The 17,832-nt window shown below is 38.6% G+C and overlaps 1 protein-coding gene across 2 annotated transcripts in view; it reads right to left on the reverse strand.

Annotated features, from left to right (window-relative positions):
- NFKB1 (nuclear factor kappa B subunit 1) overlaps positions 1-17,832 on the reverse strand; it is a 118,318-nt gene that overhangs the window by 85,451 nt on the left and 15,035 nt on the right. For both annotated transcript variants that reach the window (XM_019415962.2, XM_019415954.2), the window contains exons 2-3: positions 7,646-7,691; positions 3,196-3,271 (exon numbers count right to left, since the gene is read on the reverse strand). In XM_019415962.2, coding sequence (XP_019271507.2) covers positions 3,196-3,271; positions 7,646-7,684 — 115 coding nt within the window. In that variant the 5' untranslated portion in view covers positions 7,685-7,691. The remainder of the gene's footprint in view (positions 1-3,195; positions 3,272-7,645; positions 7,692-17,832) is intronic.

Here is a 17,832-nt window from a genome sequence, read left to right on the forward strand (position 1 = left end):
AGAGAGAATTTATTTTTATCTTTTCTGTATTATGATGAATCAGGATAAGGCTAGAAAACCGGAGCAACAAAGGTAGAATTATTTCCTGCTATTAGGCAAGAAATTTACAAGGAAGTCAGTTGAAAAATGACTGAATCTAGTAAAATATACACAAGAAAGGAAAAATGGGTAGTGGCTGGCCAAGGTATATGTAATTTAAGAAAATTATCTTCTCTTCTCTGTATGAAATTTATCCCTGGACACTTTCAAATGCTTCTAAAAAAACTGCAGTTTAAAAATTCCAAAAACTGGCTAGAATTTAATTTTTGATAAGGAAATAAAACTGCTTGGCAATAGAAATATTTTCACACTACTAATATAGCCTGCGTGATAACGTAACAAATCTACTCATAAAAACATTCCCTCTAGAATGCTAAATCAAGAAGAGAGGTCTCTAAAAAAGCAACTTTTGTATGTCATGGAAAATACAGAAGAGTTGGATCACATCTACATTAAATTTCAAGTCTCTCACTTATTAACTCTTCTAAAAATACTTGAAGTGTTGCTATTATTTTTGCTGTATGGTTTTATTTCCTTTTAAATATGTGAAATTCCAAGGTTTGGGAATTTTATTAGTGAAATGGGGCCACTTTTCTCTTTTAGTGAACACACTTAAAAGTTGAGCCAACTAGAAAATTAGATTTGATATGCGTATATTCATTTTAATGCCAATTTTCTTTTGGCCACATTTCAATGCCATGAAGTAACATCCTATTATGTAGAGAAATTTAAATTACAGTATATATATTATGGACTTAAAAGTTATACCATATCCCACAGAATTTTTAACACGTGGTAGAACTAATAATAGTTTTAGATTTCAAGAAGATAAAACAGTCCATATGAGAATTGCAAGTTAATATTGGTTTACATAACCTTTCTATCCCTTTAAAATGTGAGTAAAACATCCATACATCTTGAATCATAAAAATTGGACCATGCCACTGCAACAAAGAGGGAAAATCCTAGCAGTAAAAATGATGAGGTAATAAGTGGAATATGAGGTTTTGAGGTATAATTTTGAAAGTTTTTCTAATACTATGGCAAAATAATTTCTACAACATGAAGCTCTGACCACAATATTTATGGAGATGTTTCTTTTGATAATCGTATTTCAACCTCCATAAACGTGATGTAATAAAAACAAAGCATCTACTCAGGGTACTGTTTGGCATTTACAGGGCATTAAATGGAAATGTTTATGTCTTCTCAGGGCAAAACCAAGTTCTTAAGAGTTTCAATAAAGCATTGATACTAAGAAAGATACTTTGAACCCCAGAATAAAAAGTTCACAGGAAACACAGAAGTTACCAAGATATTTACTTGTTCACAGGAAGCTGACCTAGAGCTCAGATTGGACAGCACTTCAAGGGACCTCAGATACGGCAGCCTGCATAGTATGTTTTGTGGGGTAAAAAGAGAAAGGCCTCAGCAATACAACTTCTACTAGGGAAGGTGAACATATACCAGATTTACTTTTTCCCTCCAAGAATACCTAGAAATACATAATAGAGATAAAAATGCAGAAAAACATTCTTACCTAAAAAAAAGAAAAGTGCGTACCATAGTTACAATACAACAATAATTATAAGCGAGAACGGTACAAACTGGAAAGTCTCCCAAGAAGACAAGGAAGTCCACAGTAAAGAAAAGAGCTGATGTCCATCTCAGTGATTACAACGCTCTCTGTTTGTTTTTTTAATTTTTTAAGTAATCTCTACATCCAATGTGGGGCTCACACTTGTGACCCCGAGATCAACAGTCACATGCTCTGCTGACTAAGCCGGCCACATGCCCTAGTTACAAAACTCTTTGTTTTATATACAACTTCCATAATTTACTCACACTGCCTCAGAACATCTGTTAAGTCCCACTGGTGACTGGAGGAGCACATAAAAAGAGCCATCACATAAGGCTGACATACAAATCAATTAACAGAAAGAGACTAAATGAATTGGTTTTTTAAATCACTCATATGAGATTCAACAATTTGACAATGGTGATAATGCAGTCATGTTAGAAGGAAGGATGATTATCATGAGTTTTCTCCAATTCGTCAGAATGTGAAGCTAAAAGCTTTTTTAAAAGACGATTTTTCTACTGAGATGATTCTTATGATTTTTGTAAACTTTGTTTCCCCAGTGCCCGGCATACTGGATGGCACATAATAGGAGCTCAAATAAATGCTTGGGGAATAGATCTGAGAAGCTGAGACTACCTCACATACACACATACATACATACATATATGTATATATATACATGTATGTGTATATATATGTGTGTGTGTGTGTGTGTGTGTGCACACACACACACACACACACACACACACACACACATATATATATTCTCTGTCAGGAGTTATATAGAACCTAGAGCTAACAAGATTGAGTGAAAAGGAAAATGATATAAGTAAAAAAATTCCTTCTGAGCTGTCTTGGTAGATATCACTAACAATTTAAGTCAGACAATGGGTAAATGGGATAGAATATTTTCATGCAAATATAGTTCAAAAAAGTATAGTGAGGGGCACCTGGGTGGCTCAGTTTGTTAACCAAGCGACCAACTCTTGATTTCTGCTTGGGTCATGATCTCACGGTTCATGAGATCGAGCCCCATGTCGGGCTCCATGCTGACGGGGAGTGGAGCCTGATGGGATCCTTTCTCTCCCTCTCTGCCCCTTCCCTGCTTGAGCACAAGCGCATGTGCAATCATGCTGTCTACCAAAACAAATAAATAAAACTTGAAAAGAAAAGTATGGTATAGTGAAAGTTGTTTTTTTTTTTTTTTTTTTAATTTTTTTTCAACGTTTTTTATTTATTTTTGGGACAGAGAGAGACAGAGCATGAACGGGGGAGGGGCAGAGAGAGAGGGAGACACAGAATCGGAAACAGGCTCCAGGCTCCGAGCCATCAGCCCAGAGCCTGACGCAGGGCTCTAACTCACGGACCGCGAGATCGTGACCTGGCTGAAGTCGGACGCTTAACCGACTGCGCCACCCAGGCGCCCCGAAAGTTGGTTTTTTAAAACATAAATCACCACTTCCTTTCTAGGCATCTTACTGACTTTCTAAAAGAAGCTATTAGCAAATCTTGAATTTAAAAAAAAGCAAAAACAAAACATGTGACAGAGAAACAGAGATGAGGAGTTTTCTTACCTGTAGGTAGGGGCATCTCTGGTTGAAATATTTCTGGATTAAATATCGTATGAGTCAAAGGATCCAAATGAAACATCTGTAAAAAAGAAAATGTAAATAAGTCGATCCTTATTTTTCCAACATCGTATTAAATATTTGAATTTGCTACACATAAACCAGTTATTGGAAGAAAAACTGAAGCAAAAAAAAATCTGAAAATATTTCAAATCAGTATTTTAAAAATATGTTCATGAGACCTAGCTGAGTTCTCACGTGTACAGAACTTTACATGTGGGCTCATTTTTTTGTGACAAAGGGATTTGAGAAGAATGGCCTAGCTACAAAGTCCAGAGAAGCCAGCACCCAGTATAGCTTGCTTACCAGGATATCTTCAGAGCCCAGTGTATGTTTAAAACAGAGCGGATCCTTAATCTTTTTTTAACAAATGACTTAAAACCTGTACTCTCTGAGAAATATGAGCATAAGAATATGATCTTAGAAATCCTAGAAATATTTCTTTGATAATGGTAAATGAACTACTCTAGCCATACGACTTCAAAGCCTGTAAGACTTAGGCAACAGCCCTGGAACAATTTACAGAAAAACTGAAAATATAACTTATGGTCTGAGCAGCAGATATAACTGAGCCCTGAGCTCCCTCATTTCTTTTTTTCCACCTTTGCTTAACTAGCACAGTGCAGAGTACCTGAAATCTAGTGGGTGTGGCAGGCTGGATAATGTCTCCCCTTAAGACACCTACATCCTAATCCCCAGAACCTTGAATGTTATCTCATAGAGCAAAAGGAGTTTGCAGATGTTATTAAATTACGAATATGGACATAGAGAGCTACTTTTAAATTATCCAAGTGGGCCCAATAAGAGGGATGGAGGAGGTTGAAATGAAGGTAGGAGGTGTGACAGTGGAAATAAGAAGTTGAAGTGATGAGGGTGTCACAAGCCAAGGAATGGAAGCAACCTCTAGAAGCTCAAGGAGGCAAAGAAAGGAAAGCCTCCAGAAGGAACGAGCCCTTCCAACACCTGGACTTCAGACTTCTGACACTTAGACTGTAAGAGAATACATTTGTGTTATTTTAAGTTACTAAATGTGTGGTAATTTGTTACAGTAGCCAACAGAGAACTCATACAGTGGGCAGGGATCATGTGTTGATTCAATTACATATTCTATCCTGGTAAGTTACTAATAATTACTTATCCCAAGAGAAAATTTTCTTTCCATTTAGTTCATTTAGGACTTAAAATTCATATTTCTGGGGCTCCTGGGTGGCTCAGTCGGTTACGTGTCCAACTCTTGATTTTAGCTCAGGTCATGATCCCATGGTTTGTGAGTTCAAGCCCTGCGTTGGACTCCGTGCTGACAGTGCGGAGCCTGCTTGGGATTCTCTCTCTCCCTCTCTCTCTCTCTCTCTCTCTCTGCCCCTCCCCTGCTCAAGCTCTGTCCTCTCTCAAAATAAATAAATAAACTTTAAATAATTAAATAAAATTCGTATTTCTGGGCTTAGCATTTGTTTCAACCTAAATAAGTCATCTGTTTGAAATATCTGTGGGCTGCATAAAAACCAAACCATATTTCATATTTGTGATATACTAGTCAGTAAGTGTGCTAGAGCTGGTATTAAACAAAAAGAAAAACCAGCATTGCAATTTGCTCCTTTTCTTTATTAGTATCATATCAGAGGTTCCTGGAACCTAAGATCCTAGTATGCCTAGTTAAATGAAACGTAAGAAATACAGAGTTTAAATAAAGAACGCTTCAGATCCAGTTGTGAGGTATGCAAATTTTCAATTGAGGAACAGCAAATGTGCTCCACACTTCAATGCTTAAGAGTAAAGTTCATCTATGCTATTCATTGTTCACTGGAAAGGAAATATAGGAATCAAAAAACATTATTGCAAAAACAGGCCCCACCGTATTAGAGAGTATTCAGCAGTCTCAGAGCAGAAGAGATGACCTAGCAACTAATGTCGTCCTTAGGGTCCTGCAGGTGGCTAAAATGACTGAGTAGAGGGCAGAGCACTGGTCTGAGGAGAGATACACACATTCCACTTCTGACAAGGAAGACAAGCCGTGTTGTGCCCTGCAGCTTGCATTGTATATTAGGTTATGGTTGGAGAGCAAATTCCAGAATACATTAAAACACTGAGGATAGCTCACTGAGGACACGTGAACCTCAGGAAATATACGCCATTAAGCTTCAGACAAGAAAAAAAAAAAACCCATACTACAAGGACCTCTTGCCTCAAAAATGGAAATATCAGAACATACCCCACCCCTGTTGCTGATGATCACAAAAGTGCCCACATAAGAAAAACTCTCGAAATGAATGTTTTCAGCAGGTTTTACTTTTGTGTGGCATAAAGGACCATCTCTTGCTGATAAGATTTCCTGTGTATAGACAGGAAAGCATGGTCTAAAACCAAGCAGAACATGCTTGTTAGAGTTTGCCTTTAAATGTTAGAGACAGCATATTAAAAGTGAAAGGTAAAACACAGGTTTTGATAATATGAGTAGCCAAATATCTTTTTTGCTGTAATCAAAGAAAATGTTCCTAGATTGATCCCTCTAACACCATTTGTATAATAAAATTCCACAGGAGCATCTTAATGTGAAAAGCTATGCCTACCCATTCTTTCTAAATAAATCAGAACATTATCAACAGTAATGAATGCTACACAAGCCCATTTTATTTGAAGAAGTGATACCAGATCCCTTATAAACTATTTCACTTTTGGTTTTATTTTCCTGATTGCTTGCATGTATAAATTTGGAAAATCCATTTTTTAGGTGGTAGCCACCAAAGTTTTAATGTGAAATGATTACGAATCTTGGACTAGGGTGTCCTGGTACCTAGTTTTCCCTCTCTTTGTCTCACCTAGCAAACTACATTTTCCAAATCGCAGCTTACATGGGCTTTCTCTGGAAAGTCACTCATAATCCTGCTCTGCCCTCCAGGTAGTAGAGCAATCCCTTTCAACATTTCTGGCTCATTTTGTGCAGAATACTATGATGACATTTATCACCATATAGAAACTGTTCATACCTCTGTCCCTTGTATTAGAATGGCAGCTATATTAGGGTGTGTGTATCACTTCTGTAGTCCTCCTTAGTCAATGTTCTGATATGTAGTAATGCCTCAACAAACAGCTGATGAATGAATAAATCTCAATATTTTAAATACTTCTTAAAAATCATCACATTAAAAATTTAATATTGCTATTATACTTACCCTAGTGCCTGAAAGTTGCTTTCAAATGGTTTATCTAACATACATATAATATAAAAAATATAAAACACATGTCTATGTGTGTATAGACACAGAGAGAAAGAGAGGGAGGCAGGAGAGAGGGAGACAGAGGGAAAGATGGGGAAGAAGCAAAATATTAATAACCAACAAAGATTTGTTGAGTATTCAATATTTCTATAGGCCTGAAATTTTTCAAAGTAAAAAGTTGGGCGAAAAAGTTGGTATCCCTTCTTAATTGAAAATAGAATTATAATGAACAGTTTTATGTTCCTAAAACATATTCATTGCCCATTCAGTCTTTTCAACACCCCTTAGAGTGGGGGGGCCAGCATTCCTATTCCTTATTTCTTTGCAAATAAGAAAAGTGGGACTGGGGGGAGGCAGGTGTAAGTGATTCCTCAAGTTTAAAGAGCTGTTTGTTCAGTGGCAGCCAGCACCTACATAAAGATACTCGAATTCTAAGGCCAAGGTCTTTTCACTACACTAATCTTCCTCCTCATCAGATGAATTTTAAATACTTTGTGTTCCCCCCACAAAAGATACATTCAAGCTCTAATCCCCAGTACCTGTGTACTTTACTTAGAAATAGAGTCTTTGCAGAAGTAATCAACTTAAGATGAGGTCAGATGGAAGGGTGGGCCCTAAATCCAATGACTGGTGACTGCATCAGACAAGAGAGAGGGAGATTTGGATACAGAGACACAGGGAAGAAGGCGGTCTGCAGGAATGATGCAGCCACAGGCAAGGAGCACAGAGGGTTGCTGGTGACCACCAGAAGCTTGGAGAGAGGCCTGGGACAGATTCTCCTTCAGAACTTCCAGAAGGAACCAACCCTGTCATCATGTTGATTTTGGATTTTGGTATTCTAGCCTCCAGAACAGTGAGAGAATATATTTCCGTTTTTTTAAGCCACGTGGTTTGTGATAATTTGTTACTGTAGCCCTAGGAAATTAATATGGTAGTTATCATTTGATCTGTAGATATATAATTTTTATGCAACAGTATGTGTGATGAAAGGGTTTCAGTTACTTATTTTCTATGGCATGTCCTCTCTGACCGTACATGTAGGGACAAGGAAACTGCAAAGACAATTTAAAATAAATTTTTACCAATTTTAGAGTTTTCCTGATAAATATGGTGGCTGTTTCTATATATTTTAAAATATAATTACGTTTATTAAAAATTATCAGTTAAATTATAATACTCACTTGTTCATGTGCTCCCAAATATGAATCGTCTTCTGCCATTCTGGAGCTATATATCAAAACAAAACAAAACTGTAAGAATGGAATGACACTTAAGAATATCGGACAAAGGGCTAGTATCCAAAATCTATAAAGAGCTCACCAAACTCCACACCCGAAAAACAAATAACCCAGTGAAGAAATGGGCAGAAAACAGGAATAGACACTTCTCTAAAGAAGACATACGGATGGCCAACAGGCACATGAAAAGATGCTCAACGTCGCTCCTCATCAGGGAAATACAAATCAAAACCACACTCAGATATCACCTCACGCCAGTCAGAGTGGCCAAAATGAACAAATCAGGAGACTATAGATGCTGACGAGGATGTGGAAAAACGGGAAACCTCTTGCACTGTTGGTGGGAATGCAAATTGGTGCAGCCACTCTGGAAAGCAGTGTGGAGGTTCCTCAGAAAATTAAAAATAGACCTACCCTATGACCCAGCAATAGCACTGCAAGGAATTTGCCCAAGGGATACAGGAGTACTGATGCATAGGGGCACTTGTACCCCAATGTTTAGAGCAGCACTCTCAACAATAGCCAAATTATGGAAAGAGCCTAAATGTCCATCAACTGATGAATGGATAAAGAAATTGTGGTTTATATACACAATGGAGTACTACGTGGCAATGAGAAAGAACGAAATATGGCCCTTTGTAGCAACGTGGATGGAACTGGAGAGTGTGATGCTAAGTGAAATAAGCCATACAGAGAAAGACAGATACCATATGTTTTCACTCTTATGTGGATCCTGAGAAACTTAACAGAAACCCATGGGGGAGGGGAAGGGAAAAAAAAAAAAAGAGGTTAGAGTGGAAGAGAGCCAAAGCATAAGAGACTCTTAAAAACTGAGAACAAACTGTGGGTTGATGGGGGGTGGGAGGGAGGGGAGGGTGGGTGATGGGTATTGAGGAAGGCACCTTTTGGGATGAGCACTGGGTGTTGTATGGAAACCAATTTGACAATAAATTTCATATATTGAAAAAAAAAAACTAAAAAAAAAAAAAAAAAGAATTCCATCAGGTAGGGGGCGCCTGGGTGGCTCAGTTGGTTAAGCGTCCGACTCTTGATCTGGGCTCACAATCTTATGGTTCGTGAGATGGAGCCCCTTGTCAGGCTCTGCCTTCATAGCACAGAGCCTGCTTGGGATTCTGTCTCTCCCTCTCTCTGCCTTCCCTCTCCCACCCCCAAACCTCATTCACAGTCTCTCTTGAAATAAATAAACTTAAAAAAAAAAAAAAAAAAGAATCCCACCATGCAGGAGTAAACCATATTATTCCAGTAAGACCAAACATAATCCTTTTAAAAAGATTTTAGGAGGGGAACATCTTCCTTAAAAGAGTAGTTCCTCTTTGGAATCTGAATCTAACAGCAGGAAAATTGCACCATCGAGGAATTCACACTTATGTACAATCCGAAATCCTTATGTCAAGCTCACAACAGTGTCCTAGAGTCTGGTACAATCCATCCTCTGCATAAAGATCATACACACTCACATTCTTAGGTCATTCCTTTTTGTCACCATCTAGACTTGAAGGATTTAGTCTTAGCTCTTTGTGCAGATTATTTTCCAACCTTTCAAGAATTCTGTGATGGTCCTAGAACTGTGTCCAAGTTTTCTACCTGCTTCTTGAGCTAAGAAGCTCCGAGAAGGTCCTCCTGCCTCACACTTAGAATTAGGGATGGCCATTTGATGAAACGCTCACCGGTGGGCCATTGGAACTACTGCGTGCCATTCCCAGGTCTATTGCTCTAGGTCCTTGACATGCTTCCTTCGTGGTTTTGTTTCTTTTTCTCTTTCCTGCTGGATAAGACCTAGACGTGAAGAAGACCCAGCCTCTACCACATAGATGATGATAAGTGGCAGCTGACGCTGGTGGTGATGTAGAAAGAAATAAATTCCCTTGTTCTTTAACCTCGTGTATCGTGGGGTCTCGTTATTACAACAGTCTAGTCTTTACCCTAATGACTACATTACCTAACAGTCTAGTAAGGACAAAGTCCTCCAAAGAGGATCCTGGCTTCCAATGAAATCCTCTCCTGCTAGTGACCTCTGTGACTTATAAGGAGTGGACAAGCCTTGTGAGGATTGCTAGTGGGATACAAAGCAGTGTCCAGCTTCAGCAAAAGGGAAAAGGCTACATCCTATGGAATAAGAACTCCGTGCAGATTTTAAAGAAATATTTGTCTCAAATAAGAAAGATTTATAATGCAATATTCCTGCTGAAGATTTACAAATAACTGTAATCAATTAAGATAAGCAGTTAAATAAAGGAAAATTGCCCTGATACCATAGAAAGGAATTAAGTGATTCAAAATTCCAGAGTTCTTCCACTGCTGGGTGTGTGACTCTGGATATATGGCCTCTGTTTCCTTATATGTAAAATGAAAGGTTTTGATGGGATGGACCTTTGAAAACAGTAGAATTTGTTGAGCTTGGAGTTATGTTAGCTAACAAATGCTTATTGAAAGAACAAATCACAACTCTTTTTGTAAACCTGGATTTTTATATGTACTTAGGTATATATCTATATTCAAGAATCACTATAGGGGTGCCTGGGTGGCTCAGTCAGTTAAGCGTCTGACTTCAGCTCAGGTCATGATCTCACGGTTTGTGGGTTCGAGCCCCACATCAGGCTCATGCTGACAGCTCAGAGCCTGGAGCCTGCTTCGGATTGTGTCTCTCTCTCTCTCTCTCTCTCTCTCTCTCTCTGTGTGTGTGTGTGTCCCTCCCCCACTTGTTCTCTCTCTCTCTCAAAAATAAACACTTAAAAGAAAAGAATCACTATAATAAATTTCAGGTATTTAAAGAATACTAATAAAATAATAAGTGTTACCTTGAAATACAGTGCTAATACCAGTTATAATACTCTTGGGAACAATCCTTATTCTTAGAACACTACAGGACTCCAAACTTCCAAGAAAAATATTAAGACAATTTTTTTTATCTTTAGGTTTTCCGTTAATGTGAGCTGACTACGTGAATCCTCTCAAACAATCTTAGCACATGGTCTTCAAAACAGAGGTGAGACTGTTGACTTACTAAAATGACAGAATCCATTCAGTACCTGTTACTCTGATTATGTATGTGTGTGTAGATGTGTACATACATCTGTGGATGGTTTCCTGAACTTTGAATGGATAGATTCAATAGCAAGTGGCCCTCACTCTGATTTTAAAACTCATTCTTATCATGATCATTACTGTAGTTAAAACTTTAATTAAGGGGCGCCTGGGTGGCTCAGTCAGTTGAGCGTCTGACTTAAGCTCAGGTCATGATCTCGCAGCCTGCGAGTTCGAGCCCTGCATCGGGCTCTGTGCTGGCAGCTCAAAGCCTAGAGCCTGCTTCTGATTCTGTGTCTCCCTCTCTCTCTGCCCCTTCCTCACTCATGCTCTGTCTCTTTCTCTCTGTCAAAAATAAAAATAAACATTAAAAAAAAAACTTTAATTAAGATCTCTAACCTGTAGGCACAGGACAAGCTACCCAAGTAAATACAGTCCTCTTGCCAACATCATCCCCATGATTTTTGCACAAATGTGTGGCAAAAGATCACAGTTTTAAAAGCCCAACAGCAGCCCAAGAGATACCCAGGTGGTGATTAAAATATGAACTTTTACAAGCTTTGTAAGATAGTTAAGTTCACTGTGAAGAGCTGAGGTGATTGTAATCCTACAGTGATGTCAATGTTAATTCATAATTTAAAAATAAAATGTCAAAAGAAACCAAGAATTATTTGGAAAGGATGAATCATTGAGTACTATTTGCATTAATTGTAAAAGCAGGGTTTATTACAAAGTTTTGAAATACCAAATAAGTCTTTGGAACTAAAGGATCAGGAAAGACCAGGGAAAGCCCCTACTGCCCCCCTACTCCCTGAGCCCTTCCTCTCACTTTCCCTTTGCACAGTTCCGTGCTTTTGAGGAAGGACCTTGAAACAGAAAGGAAGATATTGGGTTGACTGGTGAGAAGATGGGCTTAAGCTCTGCATCTCTCCTATAATGGTTGAGGCTTTCAGGAAAATTTTCACACCGTGGAAAGAGAAATAGAAAATGTAACTAGCTAGCAATAAAAACAGCTTCTCCAGGGAATTGTGTGTATTTCTCACACGAGAGGCATAATGTTATAACTGGCTATGTTCCGAATATGTGACGAGCGCTACATGAAATGCCTAATGGATTATTTTCTGCACATCTGTGACAATCTCACCACTGACACCAAAGGCCAGCACAAAGAGTTGTTAGTGAAGGCAGCAAGGCCAAGGCCACTTCCTTTCTTATAACTGGAGATATTTTCTAGGATCAGATATATTCACATTTTTTGAGGGCCCACTGTAAGAGAACATACTCTTTTTATTCTATTAGATTTCATAAAAAGAAAAAAAACAAAACTTTTCAAACCCATTGATTTCATGACCGTCTAATGGGTCATAATCTGCAGTCGGAAAAACAGAATTTCAGATGCCATTCAGAGGATGTGGGTGGGAATCAGAGAGATAGTGTCTCTATTTTTAAGATTATATTCAGCTATAACAGACCCTACTTAGGTGTAATTTTAATACTTTATCCTGGTATGAGGAAGAATGACAAGAAAAAGAGTGACTTTTCACCATTTTTCTGTTGCATGATAAATTGATATAGAGAAAAGCTATGCTGGAGTTTCTTTCCTTTTTAAAAACATTTTTTTGGTTTATCTATTTTGACAGAGAGAGAGAGAGAGAGAGAGAGAGAGAGAGAGAGCAAGCGGGGGAGGGGCAGAGAAAAAGGGAGAGAGAAATAATCCCAAGTAGGCTCCAAGCTGTCAATTCGGAGCCCAATGTGGGGCTCGAACTCACAAACTGTGAGATCATGACCTGAGCTGAAACCAAGAGTCGGATGCTTAACCAACTGAGCCACCCATGCATGCCTGGAGTTTCTTTCCATAGAGGAATTTTTTGGAGGAAGTGTACTGTAAGACATACACACATGTGTGCTACATTCAATGTGAAACATTCAACTGCGACTATCTTTTGGCTCTGTAATTCCACGTCCAGAAAGTTGTACTAAAGAATTATATGAGTAAGCGTGCAAAAATAAATCAATAAATAAGGACAAGGATATGCATTGCCACACAAAAAAAACTGGAAACAATCTAAATGTCCTTTGATAGCAGATTGTTTAATTACAATTATGCTACATTCACACCTTATATATTATGTAACTGTTAAAAAGAATAATTTGGATCCATATGTAGTGACATGGAGACTATTGCTCCCTAAGTTATACATTCCCATGTTTTAATTTTCTAACTCATTTATTTGATTAGAAATAGACATTTTTAAGAAAAAAAAAAGAGAAAAATCAAATGCTGTGCTGAACATGAAGTTTAACTGTGACATCTTTAACAATTAATGACATATAGTGAATAAAACATGAAGTATAAATGAGCGAAAAATTTCTAAGCACTACTGGAATCCTCCTCATAATAAATATAATAGAAAAAAATTAACTTTAAAGGGGCTTTTTATTTACATCTTTCTTGTGAGATATCGGCTTAATGATGATGAAAGAAAAGTTAATGGTGGGTTTGCTTTTCTCAGAATAGCTGATTTTTAAAAATTTTTTTTTAATTTTTTAACGTTTTATTTATTTTTGAGACAGAGAGAGACAGAGCATGAACGGGGGAGGGTCAGAGAGAGAGGGAGACACAGAATCGGAAGCAGGCTCCAGGCTCTGAGCCATCAGCCCAGAGCCCAACGCGGGGCTCGAACTCACGGACCGCGAGATCGTGACCTGGGCCGAAGTCGGACGTTTAACCGACGGAGCCACCCAGGCGCCCCTCAGAATAGCTGATTTTTAAAAGTTTTTGAAAAAAAACAATATTTGCAATCTACTGCATTCAGATTTATATAAACTCATTTTCCATATTTTTCCATGCCTTAATCCATCTTCAGCTCTGGATTGTTTTATTTGAGTGCAATGAGACTATGTGACCAATGCAGAAGTGCTACCTCATAAGTACAAACACATTGCGGTTGGAGCCGGTGTGAGGTCCCTGTCACAATGGAATGCCACTCTAACAGAGATGGCAGATACATACACAACATTCAACTAGTAGCTCATGCAAAGCTTATTAACATAGTTAATGGGACATAGTAAATGTTAACCATTTTGTTAGAGCATAATAAATATATGTTTATATTAAATTACAGGAAGGAAGAGTAATAGAGACAGTGAAGGTTTTAGGCTTTCTGAGAAGTATCAAATGTCTACGGCCATGCCGCCCCGAACGTACCCTATCTTGTCTAAGAATCAAGTACTTTTCTTTCCTATTCTACATTTATAGGCACACTGCCACATTCCCTCCTTAACCCTATCCTTACCACTGTTGAATAAAATGCTTGCATTTTGCCACTAGGGACATTTGGCAATGTCTGGAGACATCTTTAGCTGTCACACTAGGTGGATGGTCTAGTGTGTAGAGGTTAGAAATGTTGCTAAACATCCCATAATGCAGAGGACAGCCTTTTACAATGAAGAAGCATCTGACCCTCAATGTCAATAATACCAAGAAAGAGAAACCCTGATGAAAGGCATCATATGACTTTGGTTCACATGTAGAAAGAACTAAACTTTATTGATTACCTCCCAGAAATCAGGAATCATAGCTGGTGCTTCACATTTTTCACTTAATTTTCACAATATTCCTGAGAAATAGGGTCCCAGATGAGAAAACTGAGGTTTACAGACAGTAAGTCATTTGCTGAGGTTGACAGAGTAATGCTAGCTAATTTGACTCCACAGACTATGATGTGTTCATTTACCTAAGAGGCAGATGCGATCTTTTTCTTGACCTCTAATTTTATTCATTTTAATACAGCACTTTGCTGCAGGCTTCCTGAATGTTCTGGTTGGAGCTAGTCTACCCATAGCACCCGAAAAGCAGAATAGGACTGTGACAATGCACTCAAGTGAGTTCTTCCTGAGATAATCAAATGTGAAGGTAAAAATGCCAAACAATAATAGCTCAAGCAGTAGTTGCTTTTTAGTTTGTTTTGTTTTAAATATCTCCTTTGTTCAATTACAAAGAATAGAAGGAAAATCAAGAGACTCTCTTTCTGAAATATGTCCATAGGAAACACCATAATTCACTAATGACATGATAAAAGTATGTATATCTTTAAAACTAAAGTATACTGAGGGGCGTCTGGGTGGCTCAGTCGGTTGAGCGTCTGACTTCGGCTCAGGTCATGATCTCGCTGCTCGTGAGTTCGAGCCCCACGTCAGACTCTGTGCTGACAGCTTGGAGCCTGGAACCTGCTTTGGATTCTGTGTCTCCCTCTCTCTCTGCCCTCCCCCACTCACACTCTGTCTCTCAAAATAAATAAACATTAAAAAAAAAAACAAAACTAAAGTATATTGAAATATTTCTTGAATGCATTGCTCCCTTCATTAATTTAGTCATTCATTAAAAAAATATTTAGGCTTCTAATGTGTCAGTTACCAAAGACAGCAAAGTATACAAGAGTGCACTCCCAGAGCCTACAGTTGTGGTAGACTGAAAACAATGATCCAACATTCTTTGCAACTCTACCCAACAAAAGGTAAAATCGATTTCTCCATCCCTTGAATCCTGGCAGGCCTGTTACTTGCGTCTGTACAACAGAATGAGAAAGAAGCGTGAGTTTTAAATGCAAGCTTCAATAAGACTTGCCACAACCATTCTTGCTCTCGTGGAACACTGCTGCCAAGGGAACAAGCCTGAGCTTGCCACTGGAGGATGAGAGATCATGTGGGGCAGGGAGGCACAGTCCAGGTTGACGCACCCCTAGAGCAAACAGCATCAGATGAGCAACCAGAAGACTTCAGAGGTCAGCAGAGCCAGCCCAGACCAGATGACCCACAGAGCCCACCAAATTGAGAGAAATAACAAATGTTTGTGTTTTAATTAGCTTTGTGGTAAATTTTTATACAGCAAAAGCCAACTAATGTGACAGTTTAGTAAGCAGAAAGACAAATAAGGAAAACCAATGCAACATGGTAAGTGCCATGGGAAATGGAGGGTGTGTATGGCATGGGTTAGTCATTGTGGTAATTCAGTAATTACATTTTCTTTGTTAGGGTCCTATTCACAACTCCCCCCCCCCCCCCGGCCGCCCAAATTTGTACTCATTTTTACTGTATTTGCTTATTCAGTTCCCAACACAAAGGAAACAAGTACATTAGCCAAAAATACTGTGATGTAAACACAAATAAAATTAGTACTGTTAAAACCTACAAAATGTAAATATTAATACATGGCTGCTAGCTTTAAACAGTGATATGATTAAAAAACAAATTATAGTATTTTAAAGTTTTTTTTAAAGTTTATTTATTTTGAGAGAGGGAGCGAGAGAGCGCACAAACTGGGGAGGGGCAAAGAGAAGGAGAGACAGAATCCCAAGAGGGCTCTGCACCACTAGCACAAGAGCCCAATGCGGGGCTCGAAACTAGAGATCATGACCTGAGCTGAGATCGAGAGCCAGATGCTTAACCAACTGCGCCACCCAGGCTCCCCAAAAACGAATTACAATCTTTTAATACTATCAACTCTCTAATATCTAAAATCAAATTAATTATTCCTGCAGCAATGGCCCTGTTCTTGACTTTCCAATTTCTGCCAGTATATCATTGTCTCAGATACGCAGTCACCATTTCCTCCTTTCCTTCTCCTTATCTCACACATAATCAATAACTGATTTCTGCTGATTTCTTCCTTGTGTAATTTCTTGTATCTGCCCCTCCTATCCATTCCCACTGTTGTATCCTACTTGAACTTTCACTGCCTCACTTCTGAATGATAGTAGTAGTCTCCCTATGATTCTCCCTTATTGTGGTGTTTCTTCTTCCTTAAGCACCTTTCATATTATTTCCATATTACTTACAAGATAAAGTCAAAAGCCCTCACTCAGCTTATTATATTACATTAAATCATATTACAAACATCACCTATTACTATGTCCTAACCCAAACCCTTTATTATAGGCAGATTGATCATTCAAAAATGGCTTGCTCATTGCCACCTTGTATTTTGTTTCACAGTAGCCTTGCATCCTGAAATGCCATCTTCCCAACTTAAATATCACCTACTCCTTAAGCCTCTACTCAAATCCGACCTCTGCCCAGAAACTCTGTATTTTCTCTGTAACCTATAGGTATGTTGTCCACATAAGGGCTATCACACTTATGTGTACTGGTGATTTTACCCTTGATAACATACTGTTCTACTGCAATTTAACTATACATACATATATATAATCTTCTTAAGTGGATATAAATGCCTAAAAAGCAGACACGAGGGCTTTACTTCTTTGTATCACCAAATAAGTAATACTAAATACTTTTTAAAAATTAGTATTATATAAATGGTAGAAAATACTGCAATTTCAGATTTGTCAAAATGTGGACTTCAGTCATGTCAGGGTAACAATTACTGAGCTTGCCCTACTCAACTGTAAAACTGTACAAAATACTTGAAGCAATAATGGAAGACACTGGACAAGACACAGCATTGGGCTATACACCACAAGAGAATGGAAACACTTGAGGTGAGCTCCGAATTCACTTAAAAAAAATTTTTTTTTAACTTTTTTTTTTATTTATTTTGAGAAAGAGAGAGAGAGAGCATGAACAGGGGAAGGTCAGGGAGAGGGAGACACAGAATCTGAAACAGGCTCCAGGCTCTGAGCTGTCAGCACAGAGCCCGACGCGGGGCGTGAACTCATGGACCGTGAGGTCATGACCTGAGCCGAAGTCGGCCGCTTAACCGACTGAGCCACCCAGGCGCCCCCGAATTCACTTTTTGACTGAGTATGTTCCAAACCATGACACAAGGAAGTAGAGTCCAAACAGAACAGCAATCTCTCTGGGCAGAGCATCAGAAATGAGGAATTTCCACAGAAAGAAAGGCTCAGAAATATGCATAGGGGTCACCTCTGGTCAATCAATAAATATTACGCAGTATTAGTGCAGAACCAGACTCTGCAAAGCCTACTGGAAAAAGATAGATGCCAGGGATCTAAAAGCTAAATGGAGGTTCCAGAAGTTTTGAGAACCTATAAGAGACATTGAAGTTCCAATTATCCAGGATGAAGAGATATCACTGAACAATCTGAGGATTCAGGTTTGACCCC

This window comes from Panthera pardus, unplaced genomic scaffold (assembly GCF_024362965.1).
Source record: "Panthera pardus isolate Hobbes unplaced genomic scaffold, ASM2436296v1 HiC_scaffold_13, whole genome shotgun sequence".
NCBI classification, from domain to species: domain Eukaryota; kingdom Metazoa; phylum Chordata; class Mammalia; order Carnivora; family Felidae; genus Panthera; species Panthera pardus.